The sequence below is a fragment of the Manduca sexta genome, chromosome 1, assembly GCF_014839805.1.
Source record: "Manduca sexta isolate Smith_Timp_Sample1 chromosome 1, JHU_Msex_v1.0, whole genome shotgun sequence".
In the NCBI taxonomy this organism is placed as follows: Eukaryota; Metazoa; Arthropoda; class Insecta; order Lepidoptera; family Sphingidae; genus Manduca; species Manduca sexta.
The window spans coordinates 4,179,615-4,196,826 of record NC_051115.1 but is presented as its reverse complement, the minus strand read 5'-3'; the positions used below and the strand labels follow the sequence as shown (position 1 = coordinate 4,196,826).

General features: G+C 37.5%; 1 protein-coding gene across 2 annotated transcripts; it reads right to left on the bottom strand.

Moving 5' to 3' along the window:
- Positions 1 to 2,000: 2,000 nt before the first annotated feature.
- On the bottom strand, positions 2,001 to 16,821 carry LOC115453458 (zinc finger protein 62). Of its 2 annotated transcripts, none has more exons than XM_030182150.2 (16): positions 16,571 to 16,821; positions 14,085 to 14,198; positions 12,597 to 13,028; positions 11,841 to 11,991; positions 11,137 to 11,267; positions 9,204 to 9,332; positions 8,585 to 8,673; positions 8,044 to 8,166; positions 7,766 to 7,873; positions 5,659 to 5,779; positions 5,074 to 5,156; positions 4,736 to 4,853; positions 4,239 to 4,343; positions 3,696 to 3,830; positions 2,787 to 2,917; positions 2,001 to 2,111 (listed from the first exon to the last, which is right to left on the bottom strand). In XM_030182150.2, exons 1-15 carry the CDS (start codon positions 16,697 to 16,699, stop codon positions 2,813 to 2,815), a joined length of 2,073 nt encoding a protein of 690 aa, XP_030038010.1. In that variant the 5' UTR covers positions 16,700 to 16,821; the 3' UTR covers positions 2,001 to 2,111; positions 2,787 to 2,812. The 2 variants fall into 2 exon arrangements, with proteins under 2 accessions (XP_030038010.1, XP_030038011.1); XM_030182151.2 differs by having other exon boundaries at positions 11,841 to 11,988.
- Positions 16,822 to 17,212: the final 391 nt, after the last annotated feature.

The following is a 17,212-nucleotide window of genomic DNA, read 5'->3' as shown; positions in this document are numbered from 1 at the left end:
AGAAGGAATCCTCTTAGGATAGGCGGAGGGGAGAAGGAAGGGAAATGTTTGCAAGCCCTATAGACATTTATTTAGTTATTTATTTAAGGACCTCCGACGAAGGATACACGGCATATAATAAAACAATGTCGAAGCATTTTTACAATTAGCAATGTGACGTGCCCCTACAATAGGAGACCACAGCATGCAAATTTATATATTAGTACAGCGGCAAAAATAATATTAGTTATTAATATTATTTAGATATATAAGTAGAAACTTAAAACAGACAAAAAAGGATAAAACATAATAAGAAGTGACAAAACTTAACATCTTATGTTTAATGTGAATTAGTAACCATGAGGTATACACGCTGAACTGTGTGCCTGGACATCAGAGGCGGCTCGTGAAATTTTTTGATAGGGGTTCACAAAAAAATAATTGAAAACTAGAGCTTACTATTTATTTTATATGTATATCTTATCTTTTCACACTGTTTAATAAAAGATATACTGTATTGTTCCATTTTAACACAAAATATAACGCACAAACTATTTTTTAATACTCGGCGCGCGCACGGCACGGCTGGCTGAACCATAGAGTAAGTAATATACTACGTAAGAGGCTGAACGACAACTGAGTGACGCGTGAGCGGCGCTCCGGATTACGCTAATTTCTCATACGATATCTTTTGTTTCACGCGTCAGCCCGAGCCGATTTCTCTCTTTCGCACTCATTGAATACAGTACTAAGAGTCGTACTAAACTTCGTTTCATAGGAGCACAATCGCTGGCGCTCCACTCGTTACAAATTGACGCTACATGTACCTATATAGGTAATATAATACTTTTTATAGGCATAGTAAAATATAAAGAATTTAATGTAAGGATCTTATGTATTATAAATATATATAAATTATTAAATTAGCTAAGTATGTAATTTTCGTGGGAGTGCACTGCACCAGCGCTCTTTCGGATGAGCCGTCTCTGCTAGACATAATAGTATTTAACAGCTCATGTCTCAGACGAGCGCAGTGGAATACCAAACACTTTGTAATTCAAGGTGTTGGTGTTTCTACTGTTCATGGATCGTATCGCTTATCATCAGGCGAACGGCAAGCTCGTCTCGTCATTCAAAGCCAAAAAAAGAAACCTTTGATATGCTATGTTTTTACAGAAACCATTTTCAGAAATAAGCAATTAAAATAAAATATAGTGACTGGCCAATCTTCAGTGACATTACCGGACAGAAAGCAGGCGTAGGACTAACGGCTTTATGTGCTTTTTTTTGAGGCACGGAGGTATCGCACTAAAATTCCTGACTCCCAGCGACTGAGTAATTTTTAAAATGGAATTTTATAGTCGTATCGTCTAACAGTCGGATGTCATGTTACGAACAATCAATGCCGAACCATAGGTAATGTTGATATTCATACAATATAAATACCCAAGGCATTAATTTTAGGGGACATTCAATTGGGTGCACTTGTATAAGGCGGTACGCTGTCCGCCTAATTTATCATCATCATCAGCCCTGTATTATATACTGTCCCACTGTTGGGCCTCCTCTACTACTGAGAGGGATTAGGCCTTAGTCCACCACGCTGTAGTGCGGGTAAACTTCTCAGGTATGCAGGTTTCCTTATGATGATTTCCTTCACCGTTAAAGCAAGCGATAATTCACAAATACACACATCACTTTAGAGAAGTCAGAGGTGTGTTTGGGATTTGAACCTGCGGACATTCGCCTCGACAGTCCGTTCCACACCCAACTAGCCTATCGCCGCTTCTTTCCTTCCTAATATATACTATTATATAAATATACTATTGAAGACTTTATTTGAACGAGCTAATCTTAGGAAATACTGAATTGATTCTATAGGCTATACAGGATCATTTTGACATCGCGTTACTAAATAAAACCACATACTTATCTACTTGGAAATAACACTTTACAATAAGTTACTTGAGCCGTAGATGTAAAATAAAAAACACATGTATATGTATAAATATATATTTGTTTCAAACTCCGCTTAGACCTCGTGGTATTTATTAATTTGATATAATTTATCATTTTATAATTTTCTGTCTTCATTATTTTTAAAATGACCTCGACGTTTCAAATCAATGGACCTGCAAAATTAATAATTTATTTTGTTGTTAATTCACAATACAGCTAATAATTGATGGTGGTGTTCTACTGGTGGTGTGTCTCTCATATGTGACAGTCCGCCTGGGTAGGTACCACCGCAATGTCTATTTCTACCGCCAAGCAATGTGTAGTCACTGTTGTAGGTTTGAAGGACATTGTAGCCAGTGTAACTACTATATAAGACTTAACATCTCATGTCTCAGGACGAGCGCAGTGGAATACCAAACAATACTTAGTAATTCAAGGTGTTGGTGTTTCTACTGTTTATGGATCGTATCGCTTATTCATTCTCGTCTTGTTATTTATTTACATCAATTCTGTAAGACATCGCTATAAAAATAAAGGAATACAAAACAAACATAGACCCAGTTATGCCAAAATGTAATCCGCAAATTATCTAAAAATAAATTAATATTCAAACATAATTCAACAAAATACGCCTAGATCTATTTATATCAACACAAAAAAAAACACATTCGAATTGAGAACCTCCTCCTTTTTTGAAGTCGGTTAAAAAGTGTGAACCAATCCACACTTCTTATAAAAAAACCAGCTCTAATAAATAACAATCCACAAATGTAAGTAGTAACATGTTGTCCATAACTCGGTCTAATAATAACTTATCAACTAGTGAATAATAAGTGAGTACAATATACTTGTGTATTGTGCAGTGAGTAGATCTCTACATGTCGTACGCGGTCCCGCGCCACGTCGTCGTGGCGGGGGGCTGTGGGGGGTCCGGGGCCCGCGCGGGGAGTCCGGGGGGCGGACACACGCGCCCACCCGCCTGCAAACAATAATATATAACACAATGATTGATTTGAATACTTCCTAAGTGAGATCAGCCACATAGGAGATATTATAGTGCACGAGTGTGTGCAATACACAAGCACTCTGTTCCTTCTCATAGTCCGGTGAGACATGACCGGAGAGAGATCAGCAGGAGATATTATAGTGCACGAGTGTGTGCAATACACAAGCACTCTCTGTTCCTTCTCATAGTCCGGTGAGACATGACCGGAGAGAGATCAGCAGGAGATATTATAGTGCACGAGTGTGTGCAATACACAAGCACTCTCTGTTCCTTCTCATAGTCCGGTGAGACATGACCGGAGAGAGATCAGCAGGAGATATTATAGTGCACGAGTGTGTGCAATACACAAGCACTCTCTGTTCCTCATAGTCCGGTGAGACATGACCGGAGAGAGATCAGACCAACGGCTTTACATGCCGAGGCACGAAGATAGCACACCGACAAATTCTAACTGAGCTGCGACTGAGTAATATTTAAAACTAGTTGACCCGACAGACGTTGTCCCATCATAACTATGAATTTGTAGCGCGCATTCTGTTAATCGCTGACAGTTATTTCAAACAATTGACAGTTATATAAAATTAATATTTTCGTTAAGTTTTCTAAAGTTCCAGCCGTTCCCGCATGATGGCGTGACCAAGGGAAATATGGATTCATTTTTAAATAGATTTAAAATGGAAAAACTCAGTCACAATTATTTCGGCCGCACCCGGGATTCGAACCCAGGACCTCAGGCGCCACTGTCCCTCACCTTCTCCTTGAGGTGCACGACCTTGTTGTGGTTGTAGAGCGCGGCCTCGTAGCCGAAGGTGGCGGGACACAGCGCGCAGTGGAAGGGACGCTCGCCGGAGTGCGACCGCAGGTGGCCCTCCAGGGTCTTCTTGTTCTGGGAAAAGGTACAGTTAGCTACAATAGCTGAAAACATATTGGCTCTGAGTGTACTTCATGTGTTGTATAGAGTGGATTTTTGAGATGGCGCATTCAGGATGGTTACGATGGTTATACTATAGCGTGTATAGTGTAGTGTAGTGGGGAGAGTGTAGTGTAGTGGAGAGAGTGTAGTGTAATGGGTAGAGTGTAGTGTAGTGGGGAGAGTGTAGTACAGTGGGTAGCTTGTAGTGTATTGAGTAGAGTGTAGTATAGTGGATAGCGTGTAGTGTAATGGGTAGAGTGTAGTGTAGTGGGGAGAGTGTAGTACAGTGGGTAGCTTGTAGTGTATTGAGTAGAGTATAGTATAGTGGATAGCGTGTAGTGTAGTGGGTAGAGTGTAGTGTAGTGTAGTGTGTGGAGGTACCTTGTAAGCCTTCCCGCAGGTGTGGCAGACGTAGTTCCTGGCGGCGCGTCCGTCGCGATGCACCATGCGCACGTGGGAGCGCAGCACCGGCCGCGACGAACTCGCCTGCAGGTCACAGGGAACCATTGAACAAAATCATTATAATATATTTTTATATAAAAAATATGAAATAATTAAAAGATTATAGACAATCTATATATTCCATTTTATAATTGTCTGCTTCCGTAGCGTTGTACTGCATGCGCGGTACGGCAGCGCTCTGAGGTCCTAAGTTTGGGCAAAGTGATATTTGGGTTTTTCTGCTCAGTATCAGCCCGGAATCTGGAATTTGAGCCTGATATGGCGACAGGCTCGCATATCACATCATGGGATGGAACACACTTGGCGAAAAGTGTTTGCCTTGGTTGCGGCTCTGCATACCCCTTCGTGGATAATTGCGTGATGTGTGTTTGTATGTATATAACAGTCCTCCCAAATCACCCTGCATAGAAACTTACGAAGTTGCAGCCCTGCACTGCGCAGTGGAAGGGCGTCGCCTTGAGGTGTACGGCCAGGTTGTGTTCCTCTAGTCGGGCCGCCTTCAGGAACTTCTTGTCGCACAACGTACACGCGTGTCTGCAATATGGTCCATTATATATGAAACTAGCTGACCCGGCGAACTTCGTACCGCCTGACAGTCGACATATTGACATTAATATTTATAAGATACTAACGTTCCCTTCCATAGAGGAACGCAACCATCTGTTCCTATAGAGGCGTCTACTTACACGCCGTTACATTTTTTTTACTTTGTTACAATATTATGACATCTAATAATAGTAGTATTCGTACTAACTTGAGTTTGGCGGGGTCTATGTGCTTGAGGCTGTACCGCATGTGCTGTCCGTACGACATCCTGTTCTTGAAGTTCATGTCGCACTGAAATAACACGCAGCGTCAGAATTATGTCGAGATTAGTATGATACTGTAGTGAATGTGTTTGGGATTAGTATGATATGATGAGTAATATGTTAGGAATGAGTATGATATCGTGACAAATGCTTTGGGATAAGTATGAAACCATGATAAATGATTGGGATAAGTATGATACGGTGCCTAATGTTTGGAATAAGTATGATATAATCAAATGTTTATGCTAGACATATCATGGTAACCTTTGGACGTTATAATATCATCAAGTATCTGTTCATTTTATAAAACAGTCTCTTTTTCTGTCTATCTTTATGTTATCGATTTTCTCAAAATCTACTAAACGGATTTTTATGAAATTTGGTATGGAGAAAGTTTAAGACCCTGGGAAGGTTATAGGCTACTTGCTCTGCCGGAAAAATATAGCGGGACTTTTATCTCGGAAAACTACAGTGCGAAACCGCGAGCAAAAGCTAGTATGTTATAAATACAAAATATCATCGTGATTCACCTCATGGCAGTAGAGGAGCGCGGGGGCGTCGTGCGTTATCAGATGCACGTGTAACGCTCTCTTGAACAGGAACTTCTTATCGCACTGAGGACACTGGTACTCCTTCTCCCCTTTGTGGATGCTGCGAATAAAAGTTATTGAAACTGTATAGAGTATAAACCAAACAATTTATGTGAGCTATCTAGTACTGCATTATGCCGCTTGTTGGCGCCACTTGGTATATAAGAATTACCTACATATTTTAGTATACTTCTACCTGTTGTAGTCTTGTCATTGCTGCGCTAATAAGTAATTACTGTTCTCAATGAATCTACTGATAGTATTTCGATCCTGTGTTATTTCTCTCATAAACCATCAGAAATAAATAGTATAAAATTATTAACTTGCAAAAGTAAATTATTATAATATGACACGCTTCTAATGTATTGCGTGGCCAACTTCCCTACCGATTGAATTATCGAATGCTTATGCATTACCCATCGGGCTTATACGCTCCTATTTTCGCGTCATCGGGAGCTAATGGCATTGAATTCCCATTAAGGCGATACCTCAAGGTCCATTTTCAATCATAGATATTTCGGCCTTTAAAATTTAATTAAATTTTAAAGGCCGAAATATCCATGATTATTAATTATTTTTACGTTTTTCTTTCAACTGCGAGAACTAATCACTAACTAGACGTGAATTTAAATTCTTTACTTGCCAATACTTGTTTAGTTACCCAGATTAAAGGTGAAACAAAATGTATGAAAATGGACCTTGAGGTATCGCCTTTAGTTGCTTAACGGAGGGTAGGATGAGTCTGAATTAATATTGCCGCAACTGGGATGTGTGAATATAATTTTCTGACTCGATTGGGATGAGTCTAAAAACATCTTCTGACTCGATTGGGATGAGTCTAAAAACATTTACTGACTCGACTTGTATGAGTCTAAAAACATTTTCTGACTCGACTGGAATGAGTCCAAAAACATTTTCTGACTCGGCTGAGATGAGTCTAAAACATTTTCTGACTCTACTGACATGAGTCTAAAAACATTTTCTGACTCGACTGAGATGAGTCTAAAAACATTTTCTGACTCTACTGACATGAGTCTAAAAACATTTTCTGACTCCACTGAGATGAGTCTAAAAACATTTTCTGACTCTACTGACATGAGTCTAAAAACATTTTTTGACTCGACTGAGATGAGTCTAAAAACATTTTCTGACTCGGCTGAGATGAGTCTAAAAACATTTTTTGACTCTACTGACATGAGTCTAAAAACATTTTCTGACTCGACTGAGATGAGTCTAAAAACATTTTCTGACTCTACTGACATGAGTCTAAAAATATTTTTTGACTCGACTGAGATGAGTCTAAAAACATTTTCTGACTCGGCTGAGATGAGTCTAAAAACATTTTCTGACTCGGCTGAGATGAGTCTAAAAACATTTTCTGACTCTACTGACATGAGTCTAAGAACTTTTTCTGATTCGGCTGAGATGAGTCTAAAAACATTTTCTGACTCGGCTGAGATGAGTCTAAAAACATTTTCTGACTCTACTGACATGAGTCCAAAAACATTTTCTGACTCGACTGAGATGAGTCTAAAAACATTTTCTGACTCTACTGACATGAGTCTAAAAATATTTTTTGACTCGACTGAGATGAGTCTAAAAACATTTTCTGACTCGGCTGAGATGAGTCTAAAAACATTTTCTGACTCGGCTGAGATGAGTCTAAAAACATTTTCTGACTCTACTGACATGAGTCTAAGAACTTTTTCTGACTCGGCTGAGATGAGTCTAAAAACATTTTCTGACTCGGCTGAGATGAGTCTAAAAACATTTTCTGACTCTACTGACATGAGTCTAAGAACTTTTTCTGATTCGACTGACATGAGTCTAAGAACTTTTTCTGACTCGGCTGAGATGAGTCTAAAAACATTTTCTGACTCGGCTGAGATGAGTCTAAAAACATTTTCTGACTCTACTGATATGAGTCTAAGAACATTTTCTGACTCTACTGACATGAGTCTAAAAACATTTTCTGACTCTACTGACATGAGTCTAAAAACATTTTTTGACTCGACTGAGATGAGTCTAAATTTCGTGAAGTACTCACAAGAGATGAGTCCGCAGCGAGTCTCTGTTCCGGAACGTCTTGCCACACAGCTCGCACTTCTGCCGCTCCGAGTGGTTCTTCATGTGATTGCGGAGGCGGCCGAGACTCCTGCGGGAGAAGTACAATGAGGTAGTAATAAATGCTAATGTTAGAGAGGAGGTAGGGGAAGAATTTAGGGTTTGCATTGATTAAAAGTCTATCGAATTCGGTAAAAATAGCCTTAGAAGGTTACTGGATCCGGAAAATGTTACAATACTCAACGGGTTGTGTGTCCTTACGTGTCGGTGTGTCCGCAGACGGTGCAGAGATGCGCGGGCGGCGCGGCGGCGTGCAGGCGCGCGAGGTGGTCCGCCGCCACGGCCGCGCGCGACCACGCGCCGCCGCACGCCACACACCGCCATCTAGCGGGACAATACACTTCCTATATTTAATATATTCATTTCAAGTAAAACAAACTTCAAAGAAACACGTTTTTGTATCTTAATCAAACAAATCAAACAAACAAAAACATGTATTTCATTAATCGAAAAACACAACATTTTACAGAAGTTTCTTATACCCGACTAACCGCCATTTTCAATAAATTATTTCAGACACCTATTTCAATCTGTCCAAACGTGGATCAATGAAATCAAAGTATTTTATGAAGTTTAAAAACGAGTTATTATGTTTGGTTCATTCTCAAAACCGAATTAAAGATTAAGATTGGGATCAGTTATTAAAAACGGTTTTAAGGCAAAGGCAAGAAGACTCAACAATTTTAATAAATTATTTATAAATCAAATCATTTAAATTCTCTGTCAGTTTTTTAAACCATACCTGACCCGATGTCTCCGTCTATGAGCGGAGAGCGCATGCGCGTTCTTGCAATGGATCTTGCACACCTCGCACACCAGCGAGCCTGCCGACTGACATATTGACAGAGATTGAATGAATGAACGAAAGGTTGATTTATTATGTTTTATATTGCATGATGAATATTGGTGAATAAGCGAATGATTTATACTGATTGAGAGTGAACAATAACCATATGTATACGCTTGATAAGTTTTAGTTACAAATTACAATTGATTTTGAATGAATAATTACTAACTAAATACTAGACTTATATAAATTAAAATATAACTTGACTGTTGACAGAATTGACCGAAAATAACTTATTGCGCATACCAAAATGTGTGAAATGTAAAGACAATTTTATCAAAATTGAAGTTAAAACTCCAGCAGTTTCAGTCATTCGGAATCATTGAAATGTGTAAAAAATAATATTCTGCCTATACTTATATTAAAATAAAATTGATTAAATCTGAAATATATTATATTTAAAAAACTGAACATAATTGACAACAAGCATGATTAATGACTGACTAAGATTGAACGACTGACATGCAATGAATGACTGACGGAGAGTGAATGACTGACAGCGACCGTAACTCACCGGTTGGTGTTTCTTCATGTGGTTGTCGAGTTTGACTCTGTAGTTGAACCCTAGCGCGCAGTCGTAGCAGCGGTACGCGTGTCGAGTGAACGTCTCGCTCGCGAGGGATCTCTGCCGCTCCTCCTCTACCTTAGACAGCGTGAATAAATAAAAAAATAAAATACCTTATGTATCACGTAGGCGAACAAAATTGCACTTATGATAAGTTAAAACTATTTATAAAAATAATAATTATTATTTCTAAACAATAATTAAAATTACTTAAATAACTACGGACATTTTAAATTAAAGGATAGAATTCTTACTCCCTTATTCATAGACGTTATTTATCTAAGGACGGAGCATTGTGATAACAAGTCTGTTTCTCAGTGCTGACGGCATGGCAGCCTTCGCAGTGCGGACACATAGGGTAGTTGTGATTGGCTAATATTGAGATACAACAATATTAGTCCATCCTTAGATAAAAAACGTCTATGAATAAGGGGGTTAAGGAATACAAGGCATAAGGTATAACAAAGTAGCCAGCTCGGGCAGGTAGGGGGAAATATAAGGCAAATCCAATCCTCACCGGTGAGGACATGAGCCCTAGCCTAGCTAACCTACCTTCTACTAGCTACCTAAGTGATGACTATCCAAAGAAAGGCAAAAAGAAACTCCAAAAATATACAACCATTGTTCCTCTTTATTTTCTCTCTTACTGTACAAACATTTTTTTAAAACAATTTATTTTTCATTATTTAAACTAGGTGTTGCTCGTGGCTTCGCTTCAAAACTACCTAAATCACTGTAGCAATTTATGTCGTTGATGAAATTAATACCATATATTTAAAAGTCAAATAAAATGTTCAAATATATCCCACAGAAGTAAATTGCCAATATAAATTTTATTATAGATCTGGCTTATTCGGTTGCCAAATTTCATCTTCATGTGTCAAACAATTTATCAATCAATGGTGTACAAAAAAGTAGTAGACTACAGTTTATATAGTAGGTCATCACGGTTAGTTATTTGTTTAGAAACAGAGTTTTGAGAGCACTTTACACTGAAATCAAGTTGTTGGGTTTATTTCTAACAAACAATCAAAGATTTTCACAAATATTTGCATTTATAACATTAGTTTTAAGATTACAGTAAGGTGTCATTAACATTTCCTGGACTAAAGAAAAAAGAAAGAAAAAAGTTTTATTATTACCACAAAGTATAGTTATAATTGTTTTTTTTACCTAAAACGTGCCAACAGCGGGTTACTCATTCAGCTTAATGGTGCTACACTACAACTACAGCGCTGGTTTTCAATGAGTCTACTTCTGCAGTATACAATACGTGTGCCCTGTGGCTCGCGGGCATCTAGAGAATTCCACCACGGTATCCCCTGCCTGTCATAAGGGCTTAGAGTTGCGGGTGAGCAGTGGGGGGGCTCTGAGGTCGACGACAATGCGGGTAGTAGGTCTCCAGATGTCGTAGACTCCGAAGGGGTCTTTTAGTGTGGAGGCATCTAAACCCCTAAAATTAAAGAGGTGCTGCAATGCGGTATAGCGCAGGGACGGTTCTGAGCAGCTATCTTAGTGCAACAAGACAGGCCTGGATCTTAAATTTTTCGAGGCGTGGCAAAATTTGGAAAATGCCGCCGCCATCCACCTATATTTTTAGCTTTGTCATCATTATCATTTCGCGCTCCGCGGGAAGTAATTTTAGTATTGAATGTACTCGATGTCTCAGTAGTCAAAGTTGCATTAATGTTGAGTTATGTATTTGTCTGCTAAGTTTGTATATTCCGCCCTCTGAATTCGCCGCCCGGGACATGGGCCCCGGCTAGCCCCCCCTTAGATCCGGGACTGCAACAAGGGACTCCGGGACCGTCCATACATAAAAAACAATATACATTCAAAATATATTAAAAACAAAAGTGTACAACATCTCTACCGCACCCACCTCCTGCCAGCTGAGCAGCACCATCTCGAGCTGGTCGGCGGCCACGTTGAGCTCCTGCAGCTTCCGCGCCACCCTCGCGCTCGCCACCACGCCCGCCGGCTTCTCGCGACGGGACGGCTTGGGCCCGGAGGCTTGGACGGACAATGTTTTATTTAAATAAATAAAAAGTGTTAATATTCATATTCTCTTATACGAGTGACAAAAGTTTTAATTATAAATCATGCGCTGATATTTAAATAAATTATGATTTGCTGGTGGCAGGATATATTTTATATCCGCCCGAATAGCAACCGTACACAAGGTGTTAAAACCCGCCATAGTGGCACACGTAAGTGTTCAGGGATCAGCCTGTGTATTTCCAGTTCCAACATAATTGTGTCGACTGTCGGGTAATCATCTCTCGTCAGTCGACATTCTATTGGACTCCACTTACCATCAGATGTAGTAGGGTCACTTGGCCGTGTTTAAAAAAAAATTGTTCCTTTATAAGTTAACGGTGAAGGAATACATCGTGAGGAAACCTGCATACCTGAGAAGTTCTCTATAGGAATGTTGACAGTGTGTGAAGTCTGCCCGCACTACAGCGTAGTGGATATAGGGCTTATCCCTCTCAGTAGTAGAGGAGACCCGTGCAGTGGGACAGTATATCATACAGGGCTGATATTATATATTCTGTAAAAATATTTTGTCGTTTAAACACTTACAATCCTTCTCCTTCTTTCTCTTTCTGCATTTCTTCTCCTCCTTTTTCTTGACGAGCGGCTCGTCGTCAGAATCCGAATACGTCGCGTCTTGTTTGCGTTTTGTACTTTTTAGTTTACCATTTACTTCTTTGATGTCGACTTTTGCTATCTCCTGAAAAAAATGATTTATATTTCACTTAAAATAGATAAAGTTATGTATTAAAAATCCAACGGTTTAGAGTATTTTTTAAATTGTTTGTAGCAACCATCTCGAACAGAGAAAATTTTGATTAGGTTAAAGCAGTTAAACAATAATTAAGCATTTTAAATATATTTTTATTATAGGCCACGGCAGTATACCCACTTTGGGGTCCAATAAAATGTCGACTAATGAGAGATGATTACCCCCCTCAGTCGACACAATTATGCCTGTTGGAATATACACAGGCTGATCCCGGAACGTTTACGTGTGCCACTATGGCGGGTTTTAACATCTTGTGTACGGTCGCTATCCGAGATATAAAATATATCCTATCATCAGCAAATCATATCATAATATTAATATACAGTAACTAAGTTACTAAGTAAACAAAGTTATTTAGTTTTTTTGGCTATTTAACAGAATTTATGCGCATGCATAAACGCATTTTTGTAATATTGATATGTATTATAACTAAATTACTAAAAATTAATCAAAGATATTTAGTTCTTTTGGCTCTTTAAAAATATTTATGCGCATGCGTTTTTTTGGCTCATATTGTGAGTGAAAAGACTCACCGTAACATTTCCCGTGTCTCCATACTCCGCATTATCGTCCATATAATAACCTTCCACATCCATGTCTAAACTGCTCGAGTCTTCGGTTTTCACCAACACGTCCGGGAATGGGTAATATTCGTATTTACGGACAGTCGAGTCTTCGTTTTTAGTCTCGCGCACATCCGAGTCTATTTTAACGACTTCTTGCATTGATACATTCTCTTTATTAATTTTAGAGTCAGTGTTGGAGTCATTTTGGTCGGAGTCTTTTTTTAAATCATCTTTATATATTAAATCACAAGTTACCATACTTATACTTTGAGATTCTGTGTTACTTTGAGTTATTTTCATTTTAGATTTTCGAGTCTTTTTATGACTCGACATTTTTACGTCTAGAATTTGTGTCTCCGTTATTTTTAATTTTGATAATGTCGGCGCTGGAGTGTTGGGCTGTAAACAATAGGTTAGAGAGATATGACTTAGTTAATATAAACAATAGAAAGGTAATGAGACAATAACGTATCTATAAAATGATAATTTATTTTTATGTGAATTCATAAAATAGTTTTATTTTAACTATAAAATAGTTTAATGTTGGCCAGCAGTAAATGAAAGAGTTGAAGACATGATTGAATGATGAATAGGTATAAAAGGGAAACAGGTGTTATTTCTTACCAGGGCCGTTTTGTGGGGACACAGTGCCTTCAAAGAAAATTTCAAAAATATCGAAAAATTGCCATTAAAACGTACAGGTAGGGAGTGGAGTACAAAAAATTATGGACTTACATCTTTCGAGAATTAGCATGCCCGCAAAAAAACAGTGACAAAAAAGGCATGCTTCTAAATTGAAAATATTGTTTAGAAGTAATCGCAGAAACTGCTGAATGGATTTGGATGAAATTTGGCACATGGATAGACCATGTCCTGCATAACATATAGGTTACTTTTTATCCCTTAAATTTGCTCTCATAGGAAATATTTGTACAAACATTTAATTGATGTGGCTAGCGTAATTCAGTTGACGTTACGAATTGCTACAATGTTTATGGACGTTCATAGCGTGAAAGGCTTTTGACGCGGCCGAAACTACGAGCAACACTTTGAGGAATAAACCTGTAAGATACCGTACCGCCTCGAGCGCATAGATCATATAAACATAGCTATAAGTATGTATAAGCGGTAGACAAACGATTGTAATCGCCAGTATTTTTTTTAAATAAATCAGTCAATATCCGACTGCAGTGTTTTACTGTCACTTCAAAGCCTTCTTAATCTAATTCCCTAATTTCTATACAGTGTGGTAATGTTGCCAGCATTATGGGCACCTTTACGCCAGTCATGGTCCGTGGCGGCCTCTTCGATTAAGTTTAAGAGTAATATGTATGTTTATATATGTTATTGTGTAATTAACTTGTAAAATTTACTTATTATGATTGAGAGTTAATTAATAAATATTTCCTAACCATGATACAAGGATTGGAGAAAGAGGGAGAAGTGTGTTCTTACCAAACACGTCATGAGATAGCTCTTTGCATATTTCACTTGCTTCTTAAATCGAACGGTCTTTTGTACTATAGCGACGCATTCCCAACATAATAGTACTGACTCTTTCACCATATCCTGGAAATAAAAGCATTGCAGCATAATTTTTTTATTTAAGGCGATACCTCAAGGTCCATTTTCATACATTTTGTTTCACCTTTAATCTGGGTAACTAAACAAGTATTGGCAAGTAAAGAATTTAAATTCACGTCTAGTTAGTGATTAGTTCTCGCAGTTGAAAGAAAAACGTAAAAATAATTAATAATCATGGATATTTCGGCCTTTAAAATTTCGTCATATTAAATTTACAGCAACAAACTCACAGCCATTACAGGGTACACCCAATTCGAACTGATGAACTATTAACAATAATGTAAAACATACAACTATATTCTATAAATCTATATATATAAAAATGAATCCCTATTTTCCTTGGTCACGCCATCACGCGTGAACGGCTGGACCGATTTCACTATTTTTTTTTGTTATTGTCAGGAGAAGATTCTTATGAAGGAAAAAATTTTAAAAAATGCGCGGAAAATTAGAAGATTTAAGAAAACTTAACGAAAATATTAATTTTATATAACTGTCAATTGTTTGAAATAACTGTCAGCGATTGACAGTATGCGCGCTGCAAATTCATAGTTAAGACGGGACAATGTCTGTCGGGTCAGCTAGTATTATATATAAGTATATGTAAGTTGTACCATTCCTATTGAGAAACTCCTTTTGCCCCACTTAGCCTGTAAAAGGTCGGGACTATGCTAGCTATAAGTCTCGCCAGCCCAAGTCTTTTCATAAGTGCAGTATCTTCCTGGTTCTTCAGGCCGTAGATATAAGTTGTAATGTGGATAGCAGTCTAATACAATGTACCAGAAACCAGGATACATTTTATATCTGCCCGAATAGCAACTGTATGCTAGGTGTTAAAGCCCACCATAGTGGCACACATAAATGTGTTGCGTGCCGGGATCAGCCTGTGTATGTGGTTCCAACCGGCCAGCATAATTTTGACAACTGCCTAGGGGTAATCATCTCTCGTCGACATTCTATTGTATCACACTCCACTTACCATCAGTTGCAGTGGGGTCACTTTAGCACGTCCATATAACCAAAGGTGGATAGCATATTTCCTAGGGAACACTGCAACCGGTAACTGTTGTACCAAAGTTGTACAAACTATTATCTTCTATATGTCACTCAACTTTAGTCATATAGTGTTCAAAATGTTTTTTTATATGATTTGAAATGTGCTGGCACTGTGTAAGGGGCCATTCAAGTATTACGTAATGCAAGTTGGGAGGGAAGGAGTCTAGTAGAACGTTACGATGCATTACTGGGGTGGAAGGGAGGTTTCGTACAAAGCGTTATGTAACATTAGTTTTTTTATTATAAAACAATAATAAAGGTAATTTAGCGACTTTCCGCTATTTTGAGTAAAATTTATTATAATATATGAGTGTATATTACAAAAAAAAAATTAACTTTAGAGTTACATAACTTTTGGAGGGGGGGAGGGGTTGTACAGGGGTCAAAAATCTTCAAAAATTGCATTACATAATACTTGAATGGCCGCTAAGCTGGTTATCATCGGTTATTAACTGTTACTCTATGAGAACACCTTTTCCTTTACTATCATAAGGAGAGAAGGCATTTTGCTGAGAACATACAAAAAATTATGAATATTGGTAACTGGTAGGTCTTTTGTAGGCCAGTTTGTCTGTATATACCACCATGTGGATTACAGCTCTCAATTGTGCAAGCGTTCTAATTTGAACATTGTTTTTTAATTACTAGGCATTATGTGACTTTTGCAATTTCCCATTTATTGGTAAGATAGTAAGTTTTGAATTTAATATAATGTTTATTAGTAATTTTTGATAGATTTTTTATTTATAAGGTCTTCTTACTGGGAAGTAATTATATATTTGGCAATTGTCTCCTGTAGAGCTTATTATAGAATTATACTAAACTTGATTTTTGAAAATGCATACTCATTATAAAAAAGGATTGTAAATTTCATATGAAATGAAATGAAATGATTTATTTGAATCTGTAAAATGTTATACATTATTTAGATTCCGTCAATATTAACTCTACCACCAGTTCGGAAAGCAGTTTTCACCAGAGAAGAACGGGCAAGAAACTCTGGTGTTGCTCTTTTCAATCAGTTTAAGGTAAAGACTATACAGTGATAAAGTGAGAAGAGGAAAAAAAAAAAAGTTTAGAGCAGTTCATTTATAGGCTCGTGAAATAAGGAATAAATTAATTTAAATTTAATTAATATTATAAAATACATACAAAAATTAACGTAACTTATGCATTCGATATGTTGAATAATTATCGTTTTTTGCTCCCTGTCCTCTTACAATTCGCAGTATAGACACTTACTTTCTTCATATAGATTAATACACCGCATATTTATTAATTAAAAACTTTTATTTACTTACAAAAGAATCGAGAAATTCTTGTACAAATAACTTTGTTTCTTCATTCGACAATATCTTCAGTTTTCTGTCTGAACTGAGACAACCAACGCATATACCATTCATATTTAATGGATTCACTTCAACGTTCATGATTTTGTATTTTTAAATTAATGGAAGAACTTATAAAAACCTGTCGATATTTTTGACTTCACATATATTGCCTTGACAGATTTCACCAAACAATTCCTTTCCAAGGAAGGTTGAGTGTGTTAAAAGTTAATATTTTTGGCATAATTTTTAATGTATAGCTTTCACATTGGTGCACTGTTTGTACTGTAGAGAGAGACAAAAAATACATTCATTTAAATATTGTATTTAAAGTAGTTTGTAGATTCGGAACATAAATGTCAAACCTCTGCGTTTAGTTATTGCAAGTGCAATATAATACTTTGTTTCGTAATTATGAACCTACCTCAACAAAATGGGACAAGATAGATTGTTATCTGATTCTTGAGAAAATAATTGTAACTAGTTCAACATTTTACAAGATTTTTAAATATTGAAAAAAAACAGAGAAAGATTTACGCAAATAAACAAGCTATTTTAGCGCCACTTATGTGTAATAGTACAGACAAATACTAGCTAGATGTCGTTAGTCGTACG

Bases quoted from the DNA above. Each gene is read 5' to 3' on its own strand.
- LOC115453458 (XM_030182150.2), bottom strand. From the start codon at position 16,699: ATGAACGTTGAAGTGAATCCATTAAATATGAATGGTATATGCGTTGGT. The intron at 13,029-14,084 runs GTAAGAACACAC...TATTGTTTACAG, and splicing joins GCTATCTCATGACGTGTTTG to CCCAACACTCCAGCGCCGAC. The intron at 9,333-11,136 runs GTGGGTGCGGTA...ACGCTGTCTAAG, and splicing joins TGCTGCTCAGCTGGCAGGAG to GTAGAGGAGGAGCGGCAGAG.